We start from the raw sequence: 25,913 nt of genomic DNA, 5'->3' as shown, positions 1-25,913 counted from the left end.
AAATAGAATTACAGCATGGTAAAAAAATACTTTGGAACTGGAACAAGAATAGAGAAAATTGAAAGAAGAAAAAAAAAAAGATGAGAGAAACTAGGAGAGAAAACATTCTACTAAAACTGGGGTGTAGCGCTACATTAATTGTTGCAATTGGCTCATAGCGCTTTTGTCATTCTACCTATCCCCTCAAAAGTCCTCGTTTAAATTCAAAGCTTTTAATCTTTTCATCTGAGAAACCCGTAACTGGAACATCAAGCTTTTTTCATTACTTTCCAGTATTTTCCTACATTTCAAAAGGCAAATAAAATTTTTCTTTTTTACTTTAATAACAAAAAATCATTCCATTTCCCTTAAAATGCTCCTAGACAATATGTGTCTGAATTGAAATCTCGTTTTGTTTTGAAACCCTTCAAAATTGAGATTTAGGCCTTTTATTTTAGTTCATGTTTTTATGGTCTCACCACATTGTATCATGCTTATAGCGCTTCGTAATTCTGCCCAGTGCCTTAAATTCCCTAGCTTAAGTTCAATATTTTCCTTCTTTGCTAGAAGGTAGAATTACGTGCCTTCATAATACCCATTTAAGGTTAGAACATTTTTTAGTTTAGACTTTCCCTTGCTCATCAGATACATCTAAAATATGAGGATATTTAGCGTTTGGAGCGCTATTCTTGATGATTTAGTTCTTCCCCTATTTTGACAGATCGTTTTTTCTAGAAAATCGATTTTTCAAGTGTTTTTTTTTTCTTAGTCATCTTTGATATTTTATTTCCCATCTTTTTTTTCTTCTTCCTCTTTTCTTTTTTTTGTTCTTCTTTTCTTTATTTATTTAATGTTTCCTTACTATGCTCTCTAACCCTTGTTTTAGTTTAATTTTTTATAGTTTTCACCAAAGGATGTTCTTTTTTTTGTTTTCAGTTTTTGGTATTCGGATAAAAACGGTTTTTTCCAATCAAACTTGATGGGTTGGAAAACAATTACACTGAGGTCAGAAAAAATTTTACAGCATAGGTTCAACAATATAGCTCATTGCACCTGCATTTTTATTTCTTATTATTAAAAATGACAATTTGCATAAAAATAGGATCAAAAATAAATATTTTCTTCTTATTTTCTTCTTAATATCCCTGACATTGTTTGCTTCGTAATCTCTGAATAGACCTTGTAATTTTGCAGTTCCTAAGTATTTTCTAACCTAACTTCTTTTTAGAGTCTAAATAGACTTCCAAAGGGAACTTGTACACGGCTGATTTGAGTCTCCAAAAAATTCCCAGTTTTACTAAGTTGAAAATAATTTATATTTTCGACAAACTTGTTTTTTCCTAAAGGTCAAATTTGGGTTCAAAATAGTCTTATTCCTGTCACAAATTTGGCAATGCGTTTGATTTTTGCCTGTATTTGATTCTTGAAATACACAAATATAGATTTCATGCCTGATTTTCTCTGTGGAAGACTTATGAACCTTAAAATTGTTACTTATACAAGGATAGCTAATCTGTGAAGTGGATAGGCTATTGAACAACAACGGGATAAACATCTTTTTCTTTGTAATCTCTGAATAGACCTTGTGTTTTTTCGGTTTCTAAGTATTTCCTAATCCTGCATCTATTTAGAGACTAAAGAGACTTCCAAAGGCAATTTGAACGCGGCTGATTTGAGTACCAAAAAATATGGATTTTGGGCCAAATTTTCTCCGTGGAAAATTATGAACCTTAAAATGCCACTTCATACAAGCATATCTGATCTGTTGAACTATGATTTGTTGGATAGGCTATTGAAAACCGGGGTATAATTGAGATTGCAAAGAGACTGAAAAAAACTTTTACTATTTTGATGAAACTCAACTATAATACAAAAATGTAAAAAAAATAAAACAAGTTTTTTTTTCTTAGGATCTAAGTGCACCTTGACATGATTCAAAACTGTGTGACCGCGGTAGTTGTATAGTCTGTGGTTGTAGGGCTACTGAAAAACCGGATGTAATTTCACCACACAGATTAGATATTCCGTGCATATACACTCATTAAATTTTACAGCAAGGTTTTGCAGTATTCTTCAAAATTATATTTGTGTCTTCTTCCTTCCGCCTCTGTTGGTTCCTTTTTCAGTGAATTTGCCTCTAAAGGACAAATTAATCAACGAGGTAGATAAAAATACACTTCTTTTAAACCGAGCGGATATGGCTGCATTCAAGCATTATATTTTACATTTAAATGAACGTTAATGAAGTAGATAATTACATTTAACTCACGCTGGGCATAGTAAATTAAGTGTGATAAATTAGTGAAGTTTTATATTCTCGGGGCACTTATAACTGGTACCCCAACAGCTGATAACAAATCATAGTACCAAACCCACAGACACACAGAGCTATGGAAACTACTCTTCCACGTAATCAAGCCCGAATTCTACTCTTTACTCCCTCCCATTAGGTTGATACTTTCTTGAAGTTATCCTTGAAATTCTTTTTCATTACCCCTTATCGCCTCATTCGATGTATAATTCGATGTATGTATAATTCAATCCTGTATAATTCGATGGAATTTTTTTACTTGAACGTAAAACGTACAACACTTAAGCTACAACTACCTATGCGTTATGTTTGAATGATCACGATAAATTATTGAGCGCAGTCTTCGCTATACACTAAAACCCATATATCACCTCACATTAAATTGATAGGGATGGGGTTTTCCTTAGATTTAATATAGTAAATAAATGTTCAGGTTTTGTCATGTACTGTTTTAAATGAACCGATCAATTGAACAAGAAGAGTAACTGTGTTTTAGTTTAATGGAATCACGCCACTGATCTGATGGAAAGAATTTCCATGATTTTTAACCTTTGGTTATGTTCTTGAGCGAGGTCAGTCTTCTTTACCTTGTTTTAGTCCGTACTTGGTCAAATTGGTTTCTAAGAAATTATTTAGTGTTCGATAAAAAATAGTTTAGAAAAAATATTTGGATGTGAAAATCTTTTTAAACGCTATTTTTTAATATATAAAATATTGTTTTTTGCATCCTCGTGAAAGCGTACAGTTAAGAGCCAATCAACTATTTTGAGGCTAGAAGGTAAAAATACTTTAAAGTGGACTGGACCAGATTGACTCTTAAAACCCAACTGTGACGTCAATCCGGGGCCTAATTTTTGAAGATCGGTGTGACAACCTTTGCATTAGTATATTAAAAAAATGCATCAGTGTAAATAGCACCAAGTCAGCTTTTTCATGCCCCTTACTTTAAACAAAATCCAACATTTTCTAGATGAGGGTTATAAGGGTTATGAGTACTTAAAGAATAAAGCTCTTTTAAATGAAAGTCCAGGAAAAGAATTGCGTAACTGAAGCTACTCAAGAGTTTACTCTTGAAAATAAAAAGCTGACAACCTGAAGATTTCTGTTTTATATAACACAAGTCATCATCGATGTAGCGACCTTCCAGTCCAACAGCCCCAATTCGCAAAAATTCAATGTCGGGTATTTTCAATAACGAAGAAAATATCATTCTACATGAATTAGGGTTTACTCTTGAAAATTAAGTGCTGACAACCTGAAAATGTCTGTTTTGTATAACACAAGTCATCATTGACAACTAAGCTACTGAAGTTGAGAAAATAATTGCTGTTAGAATAGGGGTATAATTGCAGGGTAAACAAAAGAAATATTTTCGGTGTTCCTGTTATTCTTGTTGGTACCCAGCCCCTTCGCTTACTTTAAATAAATATTAGAAAATAATATTTTTGTTGACCATCTTCCAATTTAAAGGTTAGTGTCCTTATTAAGCTCAAGAATGCAGACGAGAATGAAACGTGTTAAACCTGACACACTTCTTCTTTTTTTCGAAGCCAGATGGAAAAACTATGTAGTCACAGATTCAGTTTTGCATACAAAAATATTGCCAATGGCTCAGAACTAAATTACCAAACAGGGATATCAAAACAAGATGACCGCCAAAAATCAAAGCAGATTAAGCACACAAAAAGAGTTACAATTAATACCCTACGAAACTCGTTGGTTAAACTAGGTACCATTGACAGTCAAATGAAATCTGATTTTTGGAAATTTGGATTTTGGAGTCAGAATTGGTTGTATGAAACTTAAATATTAAGAAATTTGGAAACATCGTAAAACATTTTTTAATTGAAAAGACTTGCATATGCAGTTATACAGATTTTGACAGCAATAGGAGTCAAATTATACAAAAAAGTGGGGGGAAATTAGTACAAAATCAGCTTAAAAAAATACACTAGACAGTTTAAGAAGGTTTGGCTTTCCTTTGAAGGAATAATTGTATTTGGAACTCAACAGATTTTTAGTCTTTGAATTTTTACAGATGAAGAGCATTTCCAAGTTTAGCTAATTTTGCATTCTTTATTCCTTTTCACGGCCCAAAGTGGCATCACTGACAAAATGTAGCCCTCTCCTAGAAGCTTTGTGACCTTGAAACACCCAAAAAAGAAATCTTAGAAGATCACGGATTTCAGGAATTATTAGACCTAAGATGGGCCCAGAGGAAAATACTTTATTTTGATGTTTTTGGTACTTTAAGGAATAAATATATACAACATTTTCTTCTTGTATTCTAAGAGTACATGCATTGGAACAATAAGCTCGAAAGACAGCGTTTTCTTGCAAATATTTTAAATTTCCAAACATGATCATTCAAAGAAGAAAATTCGCCTGAACAAGCCAACAAATTGCAAATCAAGTGTGATTGGATGATCATAAGCCTCTTTAGTAGGTATTTCTACAAACCGAGTATTGAAAACATTCAGTTCTCTTGATATGAATCAAACTCTCAAACTAAAATTTTAAATTTAATATAAAAACGCTTAAGATGAGCTCAATCTAAAAAAGAAATTCTTCGGTCCAAACCTAGCATAAAATGTATCTAATAATTACAGCCATTTTATAGTGAAAAACGCAATGTCAATCAAACCCTTAAGAATTTTTATTCGAAGAGTTTATAGTAGAATTAGCACTAGAAGATTTTGGGGCTTACCTCAGCGATAGACACAGCTACCCTAGTTTGAACATAATTATGGATAAGCCAATCAGCTACGGCATTAATTGAACCCCAAGTCCTTTCAAGAAAGGTGTTCGGAACGCCCAAGTCCGACATAACCTGAGAAGACACAGATGGGGGATTTAAAGCTCCAATGTAGCGACCTTCAAGTCCAACAGCCCCAATTTGCAAAAATCCAATGGTGGGTATTTTCAATAAAGAAGAAAATATCATTCCACATGAATTAGCTAAAAGAAAATAAAAGAATTGGTGACGGGACAACTCTCAGTTCCTTCAATAAATTTATGCAAAAAAGTCTTGACTGCGTTTGTACCCTTTATATTGTAGTGAATATAAGTAGCCATCAGCGAGCACTTGAACAAGGCTTCAGCCTTACTTATCTATCCAATTACATAGGACAAAACAGTATAACCGAACCGTCAACCAAATCGAAATGTCCAAATCAATTCAAAGTCGTCATTAACAAATGTAAGCCACTGTAAATTTACAAGCAAAAGCATCTTAAATTTAACGAAACATTTCCAAGTAATTACCTTCCAGAATGGCTCATCAGAGGAATACCACCTGTCTAAATGAGTTTCAACGCTTTACTTTCCTTGCCCGGCAAGGTGGAGCGTCTACCGTAAAACTCTTTTATGGTATCCCTACGTTAGGTAAAACTTGTGAAACACATGCATACTACTTAGACTATTCAAAAAATACCTATAAAATAAGATTAGTTCTATCCATATTGGAATCCCATAGGTCAGTGAAACTCAATTTATATCTGGAAAACTTAAAAACTCTATGGGCCGGAGGTGGATTATAAAACAAACTGCTTTATTGGTTTCTTGAACCAATTATAGATTTGAAGTCCTTCAAGCTGGTCCGGATACCTTATGCAAATGCAAAAATCCCAAAAAAAAATGAAACAGAAATTTTCTTAAAATATCATTCAGCATTTCTCAATAATTTTTTTTTATATTTACCTAAAAGTTCATAATACAAAAAACTCATTTTTTTAAAATTGCCACCTAATTTTATTGGCAGAAAAACCTCTTCAGATCAATTTTTGGCTAAGCGTTTGACATCTGTTTTTAAAATCTGGGTGAATAGTGCAAATTCTTGCATACCTAAATAGTTGGGAGTAAAAAGCTGAATAAGTGATGTTTCAATTTTTATTACTTTCGAGGAATGGGAAATTAACTACTTCAAAATTAAAATCATCAGTTTTATAACATATTTTAAAAACTAATTTATTATTATCTGATATATTGATATTTAAATATAAAAAATGGTCAGATTGTCTTGTCCCATAGCTAGGCTCCAAAATCAACTCTCGTGGAAAATTTTTTTTTGAAGTCTCCATAAAAAAAACGCAAATTATTATCAAGAGATCAGCCAGATATCTTTTATTATTTGAAACGTAATATTTTACATAGCTTTGGCTGTTTTTATTTATCATATATTCATGTTTTTAAGTTGACTTATAAGCAAGTTCGCTATAATTGGACTAGCATTCCGAGAATGCCAATATTTTGTTTATATAAATTACCAGTAAACATTGTAAAAGTATTGAACAAAACAAATTCCAGTAAATCCTAAAAAAATATAACAAAATATAAAAAAAATATAAATATAACAGGAATTCTAGTAAATTCCCGAAAGTAAAACAGTTCAAAATAGGGATGATGCCTTTTTATTGACAGTGAATAGATATAAAATTATTTAACTGGATATTTCGAACACATATACAGTGTTCATCATCACTGCATTACTGCTGATGACGAACACTGTATATGTGTTCGAAATATCCAGTTAAATAATTTTATATCTATTCACAGTCAATAAAAAGGTTTCATCCCTATTTTGAACTATTTGACTTTCGTCATGGAAAGGCAGTGAGGTCTTCGAAGTTACCTACGTCGAGTAAATTCCCGTTATATTGTTAAACAAAGTTACAATTTAGTCTAGTAACAACGGTTGAAGCAGGCACCTGTTCACCTCAATTACAGGATAACCCTCCAATTTTGTGATACTGAAGAAAAAAAAGTATAAAAGCTCCAGGCCTTGATGAAATAAAGTTCAATTTGTATGACCTCAGCAGCAACTAAGATTAGATTTCAGCCAATCACATGTTCAAGCTATAACATCTTGAACTAATAATACATTTGAAGAAACTACTTCTTAAAACTAAATGTTTGGCAAAGAGTTCAGTTTTATTGTGTATTAATGCAATATCTATTTGTCTTCAATATTTTTGCCACCTGGGGTACGTTTCTTCTATTGCCCCTTCTAGAAGTGGTACATAGATAAATTGTTAGCTATACATAAAAGATAAGAGAAACTTCGGTTTGATAAAGAACATTAAAGGCAACAGCATTTCTAAGGAGGTGGAGTAAAACTGTGGGTAGTCACACGAATTGAGTTGAACTAGAAGAAAATTTGAGTAACAGCAACACATCATACATCTAGACACTCAGAAAGTGAAATGACGAAAGAGAAAGAGAGGATAGAGCAACATTAAGGGATAAAAACAGATATAGAGAGAGATGATTGGAGCAGTAAAAAAGGAGAGACAAAGACATAATAGTAGAACATAGAAGAAAGGGGTGGGGGGTCGAGACATGATAGGTGTTCTACAAACCAAGAAAATAGAACTGATTTTTGGAGTCAAAATTTGAAAAATACTATATCTGTATCTTTCGAAAAAATTCAGATTAATTATTACAAAGTCGCTAGACACTAAAAGATACTCAATATAATAAGGGCCTTGTAATTTCTTGACTCTAAAAAATAACGCTTAAGAAGTGAAAATATCGCATTATTATTACTTTTAAAATTACCTTTCTTTAGGAAATCTCTGAAAATAAACCTTGTAGAGTTGAAGATCCAACATAGAAATTTAACATATTTCTTATGTTCCAACTACATAGTTGGAAATTGGAATGTTCCAACTACAAATTATTAAATGGAGAAAAAATCCTTTGTTGACAGTAAAGAAATTTGACATTTTGTGTCAGCTGAGTTGCTAAGACTTTAAAACTGAATTTTTTTTTATAATAAAATGGAGTTTTAATTATAATTTTTGATTACAAACCTCATTACACAGGAAAGACACGTACGAGGCTTTAACTTGGTTAATATGACTTGTAATATTTTTGCGAGTCCTTTATAATAGTCTTAACCGCAGGTGCTTTTTATTTGTGTTCATTTAGAACAGTTATTGGAATTTATTGCCAAAAAAATGGCATTCAACCAGAGCTCATTATCGTCGATAATTGTGTTAAAAAATCTGTAAATACAAATACAACTTTCACTGTATAAAGCAACCACAAAAGTACCTCATCTAACGGTCTATATAAGTAGGTTTAAACAAAATGAATTTAAATAAAATGACAATTCTTTTCAAATTTATGAGTTTGTCCATTCGCAAATGCTAAATATCTTAGCTTGAACAGGCTAGGAAAAATTAGGATAGAAGCTCACTCTAGCTGGCAAAGTAAGTAAGTAGGTAGGACGGCACTAGATTCTTAAGGTCCAAACCGGCGGTGCTGATCTCCGCTTCATGACCCTTCAGCCAGGAAATGCAATGGGGGTCAGGGGGTCTAGCTAGCAAAAAACTCAGCAAGAGAAAAAACCTTAAGTTATTGCCCTACAATTTAGAAAATGTGAGAGAATACTTCAATACGGATAAGCTGACTAATACTAGCAAATTTTCGAGGTTACCAACTTTGATATATCCCAAAGTGATATTGACGAGAACAACAACCGCCAGCTTCCTTCTGTTTTGGACCAGAGTTGCATACATAAAGACCTTGCTTTAAGTAGAGATAAAGAGAAAAGTTTTATAAGTCTTATTTATGATCACCTAATGAAAGATTGGATACATCTTTTTTTCTAGGGCTATACTGATAGAAAGATTAATATTGATAGGACACACTCTGCAGATGAGGGATGACAGGTTTCCAAAGATCGTCGTTTAGGGCCAACAATCTTGGGCCAGATTAAAGCAGATCTACTCCGAATGGGGTTTGGAGAGGTTGTAAGGAAGTAACTAATGCAACTTGAATTTCTTGGTAGGTTGCAAAGAGGGGGGGGGGTTAAAGATTAGGATAGAGGAAAGGCATGCGTTAATGCATTGTCCTCATGTGGCTTAGTGCTGGAGTGAGATGTTAGCAGAAGTAGTAGCATGGAACGTAGCATTGTAGCATTGAGTCTTTTTATTGACATTGTTCTTGGAAGACTGAAGAACTTTGCTCTCAATCTGATATACCAGCCAGAATTTTGTCATTTTCACTTGACAAAATTTACCGTGCTGTGTAAGAATTTTGTCTTAAACTCCAACCTTCATTCTGCTTTGTTTGTTGAATCTGACAAGACTGTGTTGAAATTTTTAACCAATCTTGGTATACTTAAATAGGATGTATCTGTTCCTGCCCCATCAAGGGGTTCTTGGTCATTGATACCAACGACGTTTAGCCAACTCCACTGGGAAAAGGCGAATGAAGGCAGGTTTTCGTTGTCCTCACTAAACAATTTTAGTGACAATTTCAGAAGCGATTGCGCTTCGGTGAGGAAACACAATTCTGTTTCTACAAGAAAATTATTACCTATAGTTGCTAGTTGTATTTTTAACAGTTCAGAAAACTGTTGTATGAAAGTAAAGTCGAAGATTGAAAATGAAAAAATAATAATAAATTGTTGAAGAATGAAAAGCGAATGAAGACACGTTTTCGTTGTCCCTACTAAACAATGTTAATAACAATTTTAAAAGTGACTGTGCTTTGGCGAGGAAACGCAATTCTGTTTCTGCAAGAAAATTGCTGTCTATAGTCGTTGGTTGTATTTTTAACAATTCAGAAAACTGTTCAATAAAAATAAAGTCGAAGAATGAAAATGAAAAAATAATAATAAACTGTCGAAGAATGAAAATAAAACACGGAAATTTCTTCATTTAAAAATAACTATATATGCGACTTTGGCATTTACAGTTTTACATTTTAAATTTAAGCCTGTTTTGAAGTATGAAATCCTATTTAATTTTTTATTTATATTTGACGTTTGCTTGTATAAACTGTCAGTCCAGAGGCAGTTTCAGCGACTTTTTGGTAACAATTTTTTGTTAGTTAACCATTTTGCGCCCAGGAGCTAATAGAAAATTGCTAATAACAGTTTGAAGGGAGGAAAAAAGCCTCCGTTCCAAACAGACAAATTATCATATTCAAAAATACGGTTCTTTCAAAAATACAGAGGTTGTGAATTTCACCGAGAGGTTGATAATGACCAACTCCTCCTATGTTTGTCATAAGAAGTAGGAAAATAATTCCAAAGAGAATGAAATTTATATTTAGCTAAACCTATGCATTCTTAGCTAACTGATTCATTTAGTTTTTTTATTTTCTATTGAAACGTCTCATTGCGAATAGAATTCTACCTAAGTATGTATGCAGAGGAATAGGAGGAATTGACATCTTTTCCCTGTTGGAAAAGATTTTTCATAGGTTTCGCCTACTTTTAGCACAACTTCCCATCGCCTAAGAAAAATGCTTGCATAGGTGCATGTGTTATTTTCTTATTCTTTGAAAATATGGCTAAAATGAATATTTATGGGATAGGCTATCTTGAAGTAGATTTGTAGACTGCTATCGCTACCACAACATTTGGTGTCAGATAATCTGACGAGAATTGATTATCATGCCATCTTCTCCCTTTATTAAATTTCAATTATTTAAGATCATTTTTACTTTTGAATGATTACTAAAGATATTGACCTAGTAATCATTTCCTGCAACACTGATTCCTCAAAGGCTCGTTTTTCCCTTACGATATGTAATCTTATTACTTTTAGTTGTTTATGGTCAAATAATGTTACGTCGGCAGTAAAATCTGAGAAATAACTTACTGAAAAGGTCTATTATCACTGCTGAATAGTTTCTGGCCTGCAACATTGAAAGAAGAGCTGGATCTCCAAGAAGAGTTTCACACTGCAGGGAATTCATATCGATAATTGACAAGGGAACGGTCCAAAATCTGCGTTTACGCTGCAAAAATGAATACAAAGATAAGCACCAAATATCTGTTGTAACTTGTCAGCTATGCAGAGATCTTACCATCAGTTCGAATATTACTGGATTAGCGTCTCATTATTCTCAAACTGGAAACAAAAGTTTTGGAGGATCTAGAGTAGTTCAAAATGAGGATAAATTGCTTTTGAATTTGATTCTTCACTCTGGACTTTGATTTTGGTGATCTCTAAGAATTTGATGTAATGTAAAGTTGGTTGTCAGCAGGTTGCCCCATCTTCCTAGTCATATTTGTTACCAATTTTGAACTGATGGGCATTGTACAATCTATTTTTGGACGAGGAAAGCTTAGAGCTGTTCACTGTAAATTACAGTTCAACATTCTACTTAGTAAATTAATTTATATGCACTGACCAAAGTACAAATTGCTAAATGCAAACCGTGTTTTCGTTCAGTACGAGTCAGGATCATCCGATCTTCTTTGATCCTTAGCCATAAATAATGGCAACCCTGATACTTTTTAGGGGAAAAGGGAAGATTTCCACACATTTATGGAAAAGTTTTCCCGAAATTCGTTAATTTATTCCAAATATTGAGGAATGTCACATTTTTGCATAGAATTGGTCTTCGGAGTGGAGGCAGATCTATTTCCTGGTCTTTTCAAGGCCAATTATTTAGATTATAACCTCACAGAAACTAAAAAGGGAAAGAATTGTAACTTTTTGTAGAATATTTTTGCGATAGAACTCGACAGAAATGTGAAAAGTAGATTTAACGAAATGCATTTCGATTTCGTGTAATACAATTTAACACGTCATGCTTGCTTAGTCTTCCTTCAATTCATTATTATTTGAACATTTATTTATTCAATTTTTCGTACTTTTTTTTCAAATAAAACTTATCTACAGGTGGATAACCATGTTTTTTTTCAGCCCCTCTGTGTAGTTTGATTTCTAATAGTACCACTGTTCTTCAGCAAAATCCCTAGTTCAATATCATTATTAATGCTTGTCAGCCAAAGTAAAGCCGAAAAATCAAACATTGATCTTTAAGTAAAAATTTTCTTCCCATATTTTGACAGCAGCAGTACAAAAATTTACAACAATTCCAAAACCGAAAAATTAACAATCAGCCCATTAAAAGCTGAGCTTGCAAGATCATACTACGAAAACAATGGCAACAAAAAATCGAATAATAATCAATAGAATCAAATCAATATGTCAAAAGAGACCATATTAAGAAATAAGAGTTAAGATGTGAAACCTGGGGTGGAAAAATGTATGGAATAAAACACAAACAACCAAACACGTACCATTTATTACATCTCATGACCAGGAACCATAAAAAAAAAATAAGATTTCTGCTTTACTAATAAGTAAAATCAAATCAAACAAAACATGCTTTGAAAACTGAATTATTTAAAAGTTGTCCCTTTCAATCTGTTTCAAAGGTATATTTATCCAGAGGATCGTATGTAACTCAGATTTATTTTCATCAAAATTATCTAATCCTTTTGTTCTTGGACTATGCTTTCTCCAAAGCTTAGACAGAAAATGTAAAGTTTATTTCTCAACGTCTCAATGATGCTTGATGAAATACTGGGAGCAATCCTTGAGCGGCACCGATATTGCAAAGGGATTCCAAATATTAAATAGATGGAAATCTAGTATTTGCAACGGGATTCATAGTATTCACTATTAATCTGTTATCACTTCACGCTTTAAACCGTGAAAAACATCTTTATTTTTTTTCAATTCAATTACCGGACTAAATATGCGTGAGCCCGTTGATTCCTGCTCAGAAACTAGTCATTTTTATTTCATTTGAAGATAGATGGCATTGTAATGTTAGCAATGAAGCAATGTGTGAAGTTTGAATTGACGCCTGTTTAATCTAATCTAGCTTGACGGATTGTTCTACGTTAATCTTCTAAGCCCTAAGCCTAAAATCGTATTTTCAAGACATACCAAGTTTTGGTCACGAATACCATTAGTGGAACAATCTACTACTTCTGCTTCCAAAACATCCCTTTACTAATAATTTTAAATTAGTTTTAATTGAGATTGCTTTCCTTATTCTACTTAGAAATAAGGTCGATTGACCAACCATTATTTCGCATACTGTATAGTCTTAGATACGGTCCTTGTTTTGGGTTTAAAAGGGTTCAGATAATTTGATCGTGGAGCTAGTGAAATCAAAACTTTTTATGTGTTGAAAAACCCTTACACAGTTCCATCTTTAGGTTCAAAGGCATGTAGAACTTTTATTTGAGACAATTAAAAAAATTACCCGGAGAAATTTTTCCCTCCCATCTAAGTAGACCAAAGTGTAAAAAGAAAAACAAATTTGTTTTACATTTGGGAGTGATATGACCCTTTTGGTTAAAAAAAAACTTTTAAAGACCCCATCCTCCCCATAGGGGAAACTTGTAGGTACTTGTCGGTTAAATGAAATAAATCCAAGATGAGAAGTTGGTTAATCCTAATGAAATATAATAAAACATGATAATAAATAATACTTTGGAAACAAAATTATGTGAACCTTAACTAACCCAACCTAACATAACCCCTAATCCTCTATATATTCAACATTTAGTCAAAATATAACTACATCCTAGTTTTATCACTCGAAATCAGCAAATCATAATCAATTCCAGACAGGCAAACCGGTTATTGTCGGATATTAACCTACGTAATTCTTGAATGCGTTTCGTTTAACGGAGAAGTAACATTTTTTTTATGCTTAAACCTTATGAGCGCCTCACGTAATGAGATAGTCCCCTCTGGGAGACTATACAGATTAGAAGACTAAGTCATTATGTGGTGTTGAGCAAGTCTATTTCTCAAATGCTTTGATAGAAAGAGAAAAAAAACTAAGCAGAAAATTGAAAACAAAGAATTGCAAAAGATAAGTAAATTATAAACACAAATGGTAAAATATAAGACAAATCGCGATATCTTGAGATTCGAAAGGAAGGTGACCATGACCCAGAGACCCTTCTCCCGGTAAGTGCGCTTGGCCTACACACATTCACGTTTGTTAAACTGATGATGATTAAAATTAAAAATTTAAGAAATAAAGGAAACATTCAGAGAAGGCGTGTTTGTCGGCGACTATCCGGATTGCTAAAGAAAATTTGAAATTTGCTGCTAGAACAGTAAAGATTGCTGCGCTTGCGATCATCAATTGTTTGGCTACAATTTTGTTTCGAAAAAAATCAAACGTACAATAGAGACAGTTAAAACTTCATCTTAATTATCACTGGGAGACCGTTTCACTAATCTAGACGGTCGGTGGAACAGTCATTCTCACAACAAAAACTACCAGTTTGCATTCTAGATATTAGCTGGAAAGAGCCTCATGTAATTTCACTCTTAAAATCCCCTATAGCATCTAATTATTGGCTTGGGAATGGCAACTTCTAAAATATTGTTTCGTCTCGACCCCCACCCCAGAAAACTTGAATTTTCTTTTCAGTTTACAAATATCACATTAAGTAGTCATTTTTTGAAACATTAAGGCTTGATCAAGATCCAAAAGTGATACCCCGCTCCCAAAACATGGAATTTTTTTATAAATGGTAAGAGCCTAATCTTATTTTAAAAGGTATATTCTAAATTCATCTATTATATACTTTAATAACAAATTTTGTTGGGGAAAATCTATCAAACTAAGGTTATATAGAAAAGTTAGGGATAGGCAAAAACTTATCGTTCAATTAACCAGCCTTAGTAAAATTCAGTTAGTCTAAAATAAAACCTGTTCTTGACATTGAAAGTGGAATGTTGTATCGTATCATAAAATAGTTTAAAAACAGGCGCGCCGAAAATACCGGTTTGACTGGATATTTAAATTTGATTGATATAAGAATGAAGCAGTCTAATCATGCCATACCCAAAATCGACGAGCATTAGTAAAATCGGGGAAGATGCATATGAAGAAGCAAAAGGTAGATCGTTGACCGACTACATCCTTTTCGCGCCTTGTATGCTTTTTTTAAGCCCTGATTATTTTTCGAAAATAGATACGCTAATATCTTACATCGTTTGACAAAAAACGATTTGACCGAAAAATATGGGAACTCTGATCTTATTTCATAGAAAGCTTTTAGTAAACATCTTCCTTCATTCCCAGCTAATCAGTGGCCTAGGGACTTTGCTGAGATTACCATCAAATTTTCTCTTCAACTTTCTATTTGGTAATTTTTTTATTTTTTTTATTTTTTTTGCAAAGATAAGTGAGGAGCAGGCACGTACACAGGAATTTTTTTCGGGGGGGGGACCAAAACCTTCGAAACAGCAGATATAAAGAAACACTTTTTTTATTTAGTAGCTAAATAAATGCAAAAAGCACGTACATCAGAAAATACAGATTAACTTTAATCTGTAGTATTGTAGCGGATGGGGTGGGGAAAGACTGAAGCCTCAAAAGTACGTTTTAGGCTCAGGTTATGTTCATAGCGATTCAGAACCAGTGATTAATCTATTATATCCCACTGAAATGGAAATTTTAGGGTCAACAGTGCAATATGGGTGCTGTGGGGGGTAGTTCTTCTATTGCGAAAACGTCGATTTTAATGAAAAATGATAGTTTCCAAAATTGATCCGTTGAAAGTTGTACTTTATCCTGAAAAGGGGGATAAACATCCTAATATCAAGGATAATTCTATTTTGCTGTGGAAAGCAAACTCTCTTTACGAAAAAAATAGCAGTACAATCGCTAATTACTCCAAAGAGGGTAAAAAGTCAGACAGAAAATGAGTAAATAATTGGGCAATGACTTGACCGGATAATTGCATGCTGTAAAATCCAAAAAAAAGGGCTTCACATCTGTATCTAGATTCTTAATAAATGTCCTACTTTTGCCAGAAATCCCAAAAAACCATGGGGAAATTAAACATTTCACAAAATTTCGTGGGGGGCCGAGGCCCGAAAGCCCCCCCCCTGCGTACGTGCCAGGTGAGGAGTGAAATCCTAGCACTTTGATGAAGCAAAACGATAATTCGAGCAGAACAAAGTAAGATCTTAGGCTTTGATGAAGCGAAAAATATGGCAACTCTGATCTTACTTCAACAAAGTTTTTAGCAAACATCTTTCTTCGTTCCACAATGATCAGTGGTCTAAGGACTTTGTTGACATTGTCATCAAAATTCTCTCTTCAGCCTTCTATTTGGTAGAGTTTTTTTTTTCTTCTTCTTTTTTTTCTTTCTTTTGCAAAGATAAGTGAGGTGTCAAATGTTAGCGCTTTGATGAAGCAAAAAAACGACATTCCGAGCAGAACTAAGTAAGATCTTACACTTTGATGGAGGTTTGACCTACATTGAGCTGTAGGTGTAAGTAAGTAAGTAAGTAAGTAAGACAGCACTAGACCCTTAAGGTCTAAACTGGCGGTGCTGATATCCGTTTCATGGCCCTTCAGTCAGGAAGTGCAATGGGGGGCTGGGGGGCAAACCATCCTGTGCTTTTACACATCCTTCCTGCTTACCTTCCCCAGATTTCTCCAGGTACCCATTTAAAGCTGGGTCGACTCTGGCTGAGCTTACAGAGTCACGCCAGTGACCCCCGTCCCAAACTAAATAACTGGTCACAACTGGGATTGAATCCGTGCCCCTTGGAAGATGTAAGCCGGCTTAATTTTCCACGAACATAATTATAGGCAATTACGTGCGCAAAAGTTTACTTTGATGCAGGGAATAAATTCAGACAAACAAAAATAGACGAACGTCATGAAGAAAAACATAAGAAAGTGTAGGAACGACTTTGTTACTTTTTGGGGAAGACGGACACTTCCGATTGTGTCGAAGCATCCAAGGTTCAACGTTAACAAATCTCTGAACTTTTGAGGTACAGGTAACTGAATTACTTTTACTTACCGGAATAGGTCAATCTTCATTGTGAAAATATAAAACCAGTATGCAATAAACTTGATAATAGCCGACAACAATAAACAAAATAAAGCAAAGTACATTTTCAATGTGGTTTTGAAATAAAACTAGATATTTTACGAAAACTAATTCGAAAGCCTGGCTAATGAAAAGATTTTTCATCAAGTTATCATTGTCAAAACAATAAACATATTAAATTTTGTCTATTTTAACAAATTAATTTTCTTTACTGTTGGTCTTTAGGATTCTAGAGTAAGATAAAAAAGGTAAAGAATACGGCATTAGACTTTACAGTCCCTACCGGCGGTGCTGATCTCCGTTTCTTGGCCCTTCAGCCAGGAAGTGCAACGGGGGGTTAGGGGCCAACCATCCTGTGCTCTCGCACACCCTTCAGTGAAACGGCTAAAATTCCAGACTCATTGGTTTTCTGAGGTTTCATTTGTATAGTAAAAACAATTGAAATATATCTCATGCAAGCGATTTAATAAACCTACACTTTCAATATATGTTTAAAAATTACTGAGAAGAAGAAAATTTACCGTGACTTTTTTTCATTTCTTGTAACAATTCCATGTAAGTTCGGTTAAAGTATAGACCTATGCGACTACTTTGCAGCCATATGCTACTGCATTCCCAGCAGCAATATCTATGCCAGACAAGGTTGCCACCTAATTTTAATTAAAATACCTTGAATTCGGATTGAAAGTGTCCACATAATTTTAATGAATTAAAAAAAAAGAAATTTCGGATCCTTTCGAGTGTAAAATTTCTAAATTTGTATTCCTCTGTACGATTCCTTACTCTTAGGCTCTATTGAAAACTGTAATTTAAAAAAAAAATCTTAGTTAATATCTAATTACAACTAAGATTTGTTCTTGACAAAATTTCATTTTGAAAAGAATAATCAACCAGCTGAAAATCTTAGCAGTACACCTGTTTCAAAAATAAACCTTCATCTACTACAAGTCAGCTGTACACCTGTCACAGAAACAAACCTGTACTTAATTTTCTTCTGCTTTGTAGTCAGCTTAGCGCCAGGCTTTTCGGCGTGTCTTCATTCAGGTTCGGTCAAACACGTTTCTGACATCAACCAGGGCTATGTTGTGGCCGATAGCAACAATAGTTAAATCTTCACTAAGCGCTTAAGAATGGCAACAAGAGGGGCACAATGTAGTAGCTGCCCTATTGAAGACCACAAATACACTAGAACAATAGTTTCTACTTTTCGGAATTAACACAAGACTTTCTTGGCAGGGAGGCCGTTTTTCTGTAGACTGTTGACTCCCGGGACATTTTCCAGGCTATTTCGAGGCAAGACATGCGTTTATAAACAAATATTTATTAAAGATGTTACTTAAGAGCCTAGATGTTTCTGTTTTTTTTTTTTTATGTCATGAGCAGGCCCCTATCCAGTTTTTTTAGGTGAGGGGGGGTTGCTAAGAGATTTTTTGTTTTTTTTACAAAAAAAACGCACACAAAATTTGTCTAAATTCATTTTGTTACGTTTTTACGAGTCGGACAAACATTTCGGGGGGAGGGGTTCAAACCCCCTAACCCCCTGGATTCCGCCTTACTCGTTAGGCAGCTAAACGACTTGAACGGTGACACTACGGGCAAAAATTAAGGCCATAAACCCATTTATATTATTTCTATTTCCTCTATATGAACTTTTTGGGAAGCTAACATTTTTCTGGAAGGAAAATGACAGACTTGCACATGGATATAAACCTCAATTGACGGGTGGAGGACTGGATATTTTAGCTTCAATTTCCTGGCAAATGAGACTTTCCATAGTTGTGAGCTTTTTAGATAGCCTTCCCCCCGTTTATCTACGACTTCAAAAAAACTGCCGTCAATTTTTTTACCATACCCAGAGGGGGAGATGGTTACCGGGTTTGAATCCTCCCTAACCTTCCAAATTTTTGTCCGAGTCGTAAGAGTCGTAAAAAACACATTTTTGACGCATTTTATAAAGTTTTTAACCAGAAGTTTAACTTTTTTTTACAATTTGTAAGTAAAAAAAACCTATTATTTTACATTAAAGACAACACTGACTTCAAACACATGGGGGACACATGGGGGAAGGGGAAGCTGCCAACCACCCTGAAGCTTCCCTCATTATGCTAAAGTTTAACTTGATTTTTCAATGAAAACATTACACTTTCAAAACATAGACTTTTCTTTCTAACGCTGTTTGGGGATGAATAAGCTCATTTAAATATAACTAATTTTCAAATAGTTCGAGGTAACGAACTGTAGGTAAATAGTGACCCGTCCCAATGATAAGCGAAACCCTAAGAGGCAAAATTTCGGAAAATTACGTATATCAAATGAGTCTAATTTGTGGCTCGATTTCAAAGTAAATAAAATTCATTATTTTTAACGCTACTCAGCAAACATACTACCATGGAAAATTTACATAATTTTAGTATGAGGGAGCCACCCCCCCCCCAAAAAAAAGAAAAAAAAATAAGGATGGGTCATTTTCAGTGATTTTTTCCAAAATATTGTTATGCAAGGTTAAAATTGAGTCTGATAACAGGGGAATGAGGCAGGCAGCTGTTCCCCTCAGTTTCAGGATAACCCTAAAATTTTGTGGTATTGAAAAAAAATATAGAAAAGCTCCAGGCTTTGTTGTAATTAAGTTCAATTTGTATGAACTCAGCAGTAACTAAGATTAGATTTCAGCCAATCACAGCACAGAGCATTTGGCAAGAGACTTTAAAACTGGGGAAAAATATGGTAAAACTAAAGACCAAACCGTGCCTGACTATCGGGTGCGAATGTGGAATGGCAAGATAGCTAACTTATTTGTTTGATGGAGAGTCCATTTGGAGATTTGGCAGTTGTTACAAGAGCTCATCGATTTTTCTCTTTTTTATGCTCAGAAAATTGGTGTCAATTCACAGAAACGTTGGAGGGGGAGGGAGAAAATATATTTTTAAAATTTAGAGGGTGAAATTTGTCGTTTCTTTAATGTTCTCGATAATATAAAAAACTGACAAAACTGATCTGTTGATGCTTGAGCAGATTTATCTTAGTTTTGACAAGATTTTGGAAGAAACTAAATTTCAGCTGGGAAATCAAACTGAGGTTTAGGGGGAGAGGCAAACCGAGGACTTGGAGGGGCAGTGGTCAGTGCAAAGTACAATAAATGATAGCGATATAAGAGACATATGTAAAATGGTCTATATACTGGAGGGGCAGTTTGACTTACCGATTTATTTATCCTCCTTTTCTACTAAAACACACTTGTGAAGAATGGACCAGTTGCTGAACTTTGGATCCATGCTTTGGAGATATATTTATTGTTTCTCTGGAGGAACGTTTACCTTTGAATTATTAACAGCGAAATGGCTATATCAGAGTTTACCCAATAATATTGGATAAAGAAAGAGAGTGCGTAGCTGTGTTGGCCTCAGGTGGCTTGGTGCTGCAGTAAGTTGTTAGCAGTAATAGTAGCAGTAGTATTGGGAATATATGGTGCATGGGGACGAAAGAGTATTGGTTTGAGACTCCGATCAGCTTTATTTATCAAAGTATGCGCTAGAAACTTTTAATTTCTGACTGAATGAAAAACTTCACAAGTTTTCATGACTTATCCCTCTATAAAAAGCGGCCGGAAAAAGTAGTAGCTGAAGCTAATGCGTAGTATATCCACCCTTCTTTACTGAGTCAACACTACTACGTTGACTGGAAACAAATATTCTTTGAAGGAAAAATTTGCCTTTTTTGTACTCATGGTTCTATCGATAAATAGATAATATTTCTAGAATGCTAGAAATGAAGAACATATTTACCATCCAAAAAATATTGTTGTCCATGCAAACCTCACCGAATTCATTGAAGTTGTGTGATTGAATCGATCCATTTTTCATGTCTACTGTCAACTCAATAAGCTCGACGGAACTTCTAGGATAAATAACATTCTCTCGTTTGAAAACCACCTAAAATGTTCAGTTAAAATGTGTTAACTTGGCTAAAAAAGGAATAAAACAAGCCAAAAGATACTTGAGAATAAAGACGATAATAAACAAAAGAGAAGAGAGTTTGTGGTACTATGAAATAGAATTAATTTAGGAATTTAGAACTACTAGCACCATTGACATCAAAGCATGGAAGAAATAGGAACTTTTAAATAAGCGTTAAAGAATTAAAAATTTAGAAATTTTTAAGGTACTTGTCGGTTATTGGAAACACATCCAAGAAGTGAAGTTAGGTTAATCCCTTATGAAAAATAACAAAACATAATGATAAAAACAATACTTCAGAAAAAAATTACGGAAACCAAACCTACCCTAACCTAACCCCCACCCCACCCCCAATGTGCAAATATATAGCCCAAACAACACAAGTCCAAAACATTCTAAGTTCAATGACTTAGTGATGCATTGTACCATCCATCACTCATTTTTGTAGCTATGAAACCGGTTTTCTGAGATGTACCTGATTCATTATTCTTGAATATTTTTCCAATAAACGACATGTACCATTTTTAAGATTTGGATCTATTTCAATTGAAATTCAAGGTTTCTTACGATCCAGTTCGCAATTTTCTTCGCTTTTTTTTAGCTCTATTTCAGGATAGAGATAAAAAAAAACTAAAAAAAAAGATAAATAAGACATAAACAATTTTTTCGTTTAGGTTTGGCAATAATAAATGGCGCTGTTTTTTTTCTGGTAAACAAACTTGAATTTCCTTTTTATCAGACCGGAAACACTTGCTTTGAACGGTAAGGGACCTCTATTTTAAACTCTCTTTGTTCCGTGGTAATAGGCCATAAAACACAACTATTTATTTTCCACCTTATCTCTGTAGAAGAAATAATAAACTAAAAACAAAAAAGAAGTAAAAGTAGTTTAACATTGTCGCGGAAGAAGAGCGAATGTCAAGTTTCTTTCATAATCAGTTAGAAAATGCGTAATGTTTCTTTGGTACGGGTGCCTTTGCAGAAGCATATAATTTTTTGTAGAAAAATGGACTGTAAGTAAGAGGCAACCAGTGTTAGCAGTTGGCAAATCTCTAAGAAATGAGTTAGATAAAATTACATAAAGAATTTGTTTTTGATGGTGATTCCCAAATAAGTCAAACTCGTTCATTAACAGCAGAGATTCTGAGCCCATATTTATAAAAATGCGAAATGCGAAAGAAACGGCTATTTATGCGTGTTTATTTTTTTTATCCTTTTGTTTTACTTAGGTTGGTCTTTTCGAACCAGATATTTAGAAATATTAGTAGAATGCTCTAGAGTTGCTCAATGATCCCTCCCCCCTCAACAGCTCTGAATCCAAAAATTTATTTTGAATATTAAGATCTCTCCCATAGCCTTACTTGAAGAGCATTTTAAGGGCTGAATAATCTGGGGATGATTATTCTCAAAGAATTTGAATAATATGTAAAATATAAGCAAACAGCACCAGAATATAAAAAAAGTCTATGTTATATAAAATAAAAACTAAATTAAAACCTAAAAGAACAACAATGATCATATATATGAAGTGACTATCGCCCCATTCAACCTCAACCTTTAGCACTAATCAAAGGTTTAGGTATACCTACTTTATTGAAGCTATGACCACAGAGATATTGATTATTACTTTGGTATGACCAATATCTATAACACGCAGCTACATTAGCGTAGCACAGGGAGTTGAGGGGTGTATCAGCCCTCCTCGTATATAAGATAGTTTATATTTTTGAGGGGTTTTGGTGTAGCTCTTTAATTTCATATGGAAAAAAAGTTTTTTTCTAAACTTATTTGTTGTTGTTGTTACTTATTTGTTTCGTAAAAGGAAGGATAGGCTGGCTTGGGCCGGAAAAAAATTTATTGCCTCTTTCTCAAAGACATACTGACATTTGTAATGTTCCACACACCAAAGAGAAGTTACACTATTCAGCTACACATTGCAGCTTTTATAGTTGTGTCATAGTTAGATTATTGAGCAAAAGTTTTTCTTCTGAAAAGTATGGAGCTTTTTTTTTCTGTAAAATTACGAAAACGTGCTTTAGTGATGATGATGATGATGATAAATTTATTTCCCATTTGTAGGACAAAAAAAGAGATTGTTTTAAACGGAGTATAAAATAATACAAAAAGGAAAAAAGAAAACACACAAAAAAGCAAGAAAAAACAGCAAATCCACATTAGTCCTTTCATTTGGTGACAGAAATGCGTTATTTGATTTTTTTTTTCGATTAAAATACCAAAAACAGCCATTTTGTTCAGTCTAGGGGGTGAAAATCTAGGGGGACAAATAATTCCCTCTCCTCCCAATTGGCGCCACTGTAAAGAAATCCAACCAATACAAGCCTGTCACCGGCTTTTTTTTTAAGTTTTGAGATCTCAAGTTATCCAAATATTTACATCGGCAAAATCTATGCTGTTCAACAAGGAAACGTGACAGTTTAAACAGTATTATTTAATCTTGAGTAAATTAAGCTCAAGGTGCGTGACACTACGAGTTTGCAGCACTAGTCAACAATTTTACGGAAGAAATGACAAGAAAAAAAACACAGAATCAGATAACAGGGTGAAGAAGGCGTGTGTTTTTCCAACCCTTCACGATATTATAAAGCTAAATTTTGTTTCTGTACCTGGTACATCGTATTTTATACAGAACTTTACCATCAGGTCTGTTATCTCGTGTCATGAAAGCTTTGGAGGTAGTATTATAACTACATTTTTTGAGGTTTACAAAATTTCAACGAAACAAGGAATGAAAATAACATGTGCCAGAAATATAATGTGTTTCTTTATATTCTTTCATAAACGTACTTTAGTGTTGAATGTAAAATACCATTCAATACTACGGAAGTCATTTGACATCAGGAAATTACACATGAGACTATGGTATTTTAAATGCCATATTATGGCCATGCATAGTGGCTGTAAACTGAAATATTAAATATGGTTCGACATAACAAATACGTGAAGTGTTTCTTTTTGTTTTTTCTAACACTTATTTAAAAAGGAAATAGCTTACATTTTAGTTTATTGCTTTATTATGTTCGAGCTTTTTCATTTCTTAAAACTTACAGTTTAAGAGCTCAAATTATTACAGATTAATGGCTGAACTGTACCCTAATATTATTAAAAAATGTAAATATTTTTAGAATATAAAGAATATATCTAGCTAATAATGTAACGAAAAAAAATCAGGGGTGTTAATCTACTTTAATTTAAGGGGCGGAGATAAAATTTAGAGTTCAGAATCTAGGGGGCGATTTTTTTTTCAATTTTCTCAATGAAACTACCATAAAACAGGCCTTATCAATCAAAATACCCCCCATCAAAGGTATTTTTTAAAACACGGGGGGGGGGGACAAAAATCTAGGGGGCATGTGAAATCCTCCTGTTCTCCGACTCATTTGATGCCACTGTCAACAATATATATGAGTATGCATTAATGAGGACAATATCCTCTGCGATCTTTCCAAAATTGTCAAAGGATAATCTTAGCTACTTCTTTGACTGACTATATAGCAAACAATAAGTTTTACGGAAAACGTGGTTTGGTTCCTATTTCTAGGGATATAGCGAAAGTCAAGGTAAGGGGGCTAGGCCATGTTTAACGGATGAAGTATGACAGATTGCCAAAGATTTTACTTTTTGGCCATCCATGTCGGGCTGAACAAACAGCAGGTCACCCCCAAATGGGGTTGAAAGAGGTTACAAGGAAGTATTTAAAAGAAATTGAAAATTTACGGGAAGGGTGAAAGAATGAAGGTTTGAATAGATTGTAGCGGAGGAGGAAGATGTGCAACTGTGTTAGCTTGGTGCTGCAGTGAGTTGTAAGTCGTAGTACGAGTAGCAGCAGCAGTAGTAGAAATCCCCCATTTTTAGTGAATAATCTTTTGAACCTCTAGAGTCACTCAAGTTTTTCGAAGGTAAAATCCAGCATCTAAATGTCTTATAGTCTTATTTGTTTGAGATACCCCTAATTAGACCTAAAACATTTTGATATGTTTTACCATTCTTAAGGTGATTTTAGACACGACATGTAGTTACTAACAAGGATTACCTTAGAGAAAAAACACCATAAATGTAGATTATAGCAACATTTACCCCATTTTTCACGTATTTGATTACACTTTTCTTGTTAATCAATTTGTGTGGATTCCACTCAAACTACCATTCCACCAAAATTGCTTCATACCATACCTACAAATCTTGCCATGTTGAAATTTACATATGCTTCCGCGAGTACTATTTCTAGAATACCTTGGCCGATGTAACTTTGTAACCTTGCATTCAGTGAGATTCGTTTGTTCCATAATAATCAGCTGATAATCACAATGAGTGTTAAATATCTAGACATTCTATACCTGCTATTGCTCGAGATGAAGACTAAGTGGCTGATAGCTTTGATCGAATAGGCTCTATTGCCAGTTTGGCTGTATTCGTACCTTTTCGGCGGTTTTTTAAGGTGACCACACACTGGCTTTTTCCAATCAAAGTATTTTTCAAAGCATTTTTTCTAAATGTATCTTTGGCCCATCATTGCTTGTAAAATGGGTTGGGGCCTTTGCGCATTTCAGCTTTTAGGGCTGCAATGTTTTATATCAGGCATCTGGTAACTTTGAATTAGTCCAATTAAGGTTGTTGAGCCACTGCTTCGGGCAGATCATCCGCTTTACGAGCTATTTGCGGTCCTCTTAGGAACAAATAATTAAAGAAATACAAAATAATGCAATACAACAATACTATATACTATACTTCCTGATAGTGTTAGGATAGCACGACTTGCAAGAACAAAATTAAATAAAAATGTTAATGGTAATTGAAAATAATAATACCAATATTGTAATAATTTGATGCAAACAAAATGTACTAAAATTACTTCTGCGTGGGTTTTTGGCAGTTTCTTGCTATTTCGGAACATCCTCGGGGCTTGCTTATCTGCCGTTTCCATGACTCCCAATTCCAAGTATAATCGAGGGTTTGGTGTATATCCGTTTTCTCGATTGATATTATGCTATAGTTCTTATGACGAAGTTCCTTT

General features: G+C 34.0%; 1 protein-coding gene across 5 annotated transcripts in view; it reads right to left on the bottom strand.

Annotated features, from left to right (window-relative positions):
* Positions 1 to 25,913, bottom strand: part of LOC136035340 (UDP-glucuronosyltransferase 2B19-like) — an 84,368-nt gene that overhangs the window by 28,579 nt on the left and 29,876 nt on the right. For 4 of the 5 annotated variants that reach the window (XM_065717083.1, XM_065717081.1, XM_065717080.1 and 1 more), the window contains exons 2-4: positions 20,711 to 20,857; positions 10,906 to 11,044; positions 4,998 to 5,248 (exon numbers count right to left, since the gene is read on the bottom strand). In XM_065717083.1, coding sequence (XP_065573155.1) covers positions 4,998 to 5,248; positions 10,906 to 11,044; positions 20,711 to 20,788 — 468 coding nt within the window. In that variant the 5' untranslated portion in view covers positions 20,789 to 20,857. Of the gene's footprint in view, positions 1 to 4,997; positions 5,249 to 10,905; positions 11,045 to 17,905; positions 18,121 to 20,710; positions 20,858 to 25,913 lie in introns of those variants that run through there. The other variant, XM_065717084.1, reaches the window with a different exon arrangement.

This window comes from Artemia franciscana, chromosome 14 (assembly GCF_032884065.1).
Source record: "Artemia franciscana chromosome 14, ASM3288406v1, whole genome shotgun sequence".
NCBI classification, from domain to species: Eukaryota; Metazoa; Arthropoda; class Branchiopoda; order Anostraca; family Artemiidae; genus Artemia; species Artemia franciscana.
The sequence above is the reverse complement of the archived record's forward strand: the minus strand, read 5'-3'. Positions and strand labels throughout refer to the sequence as shown.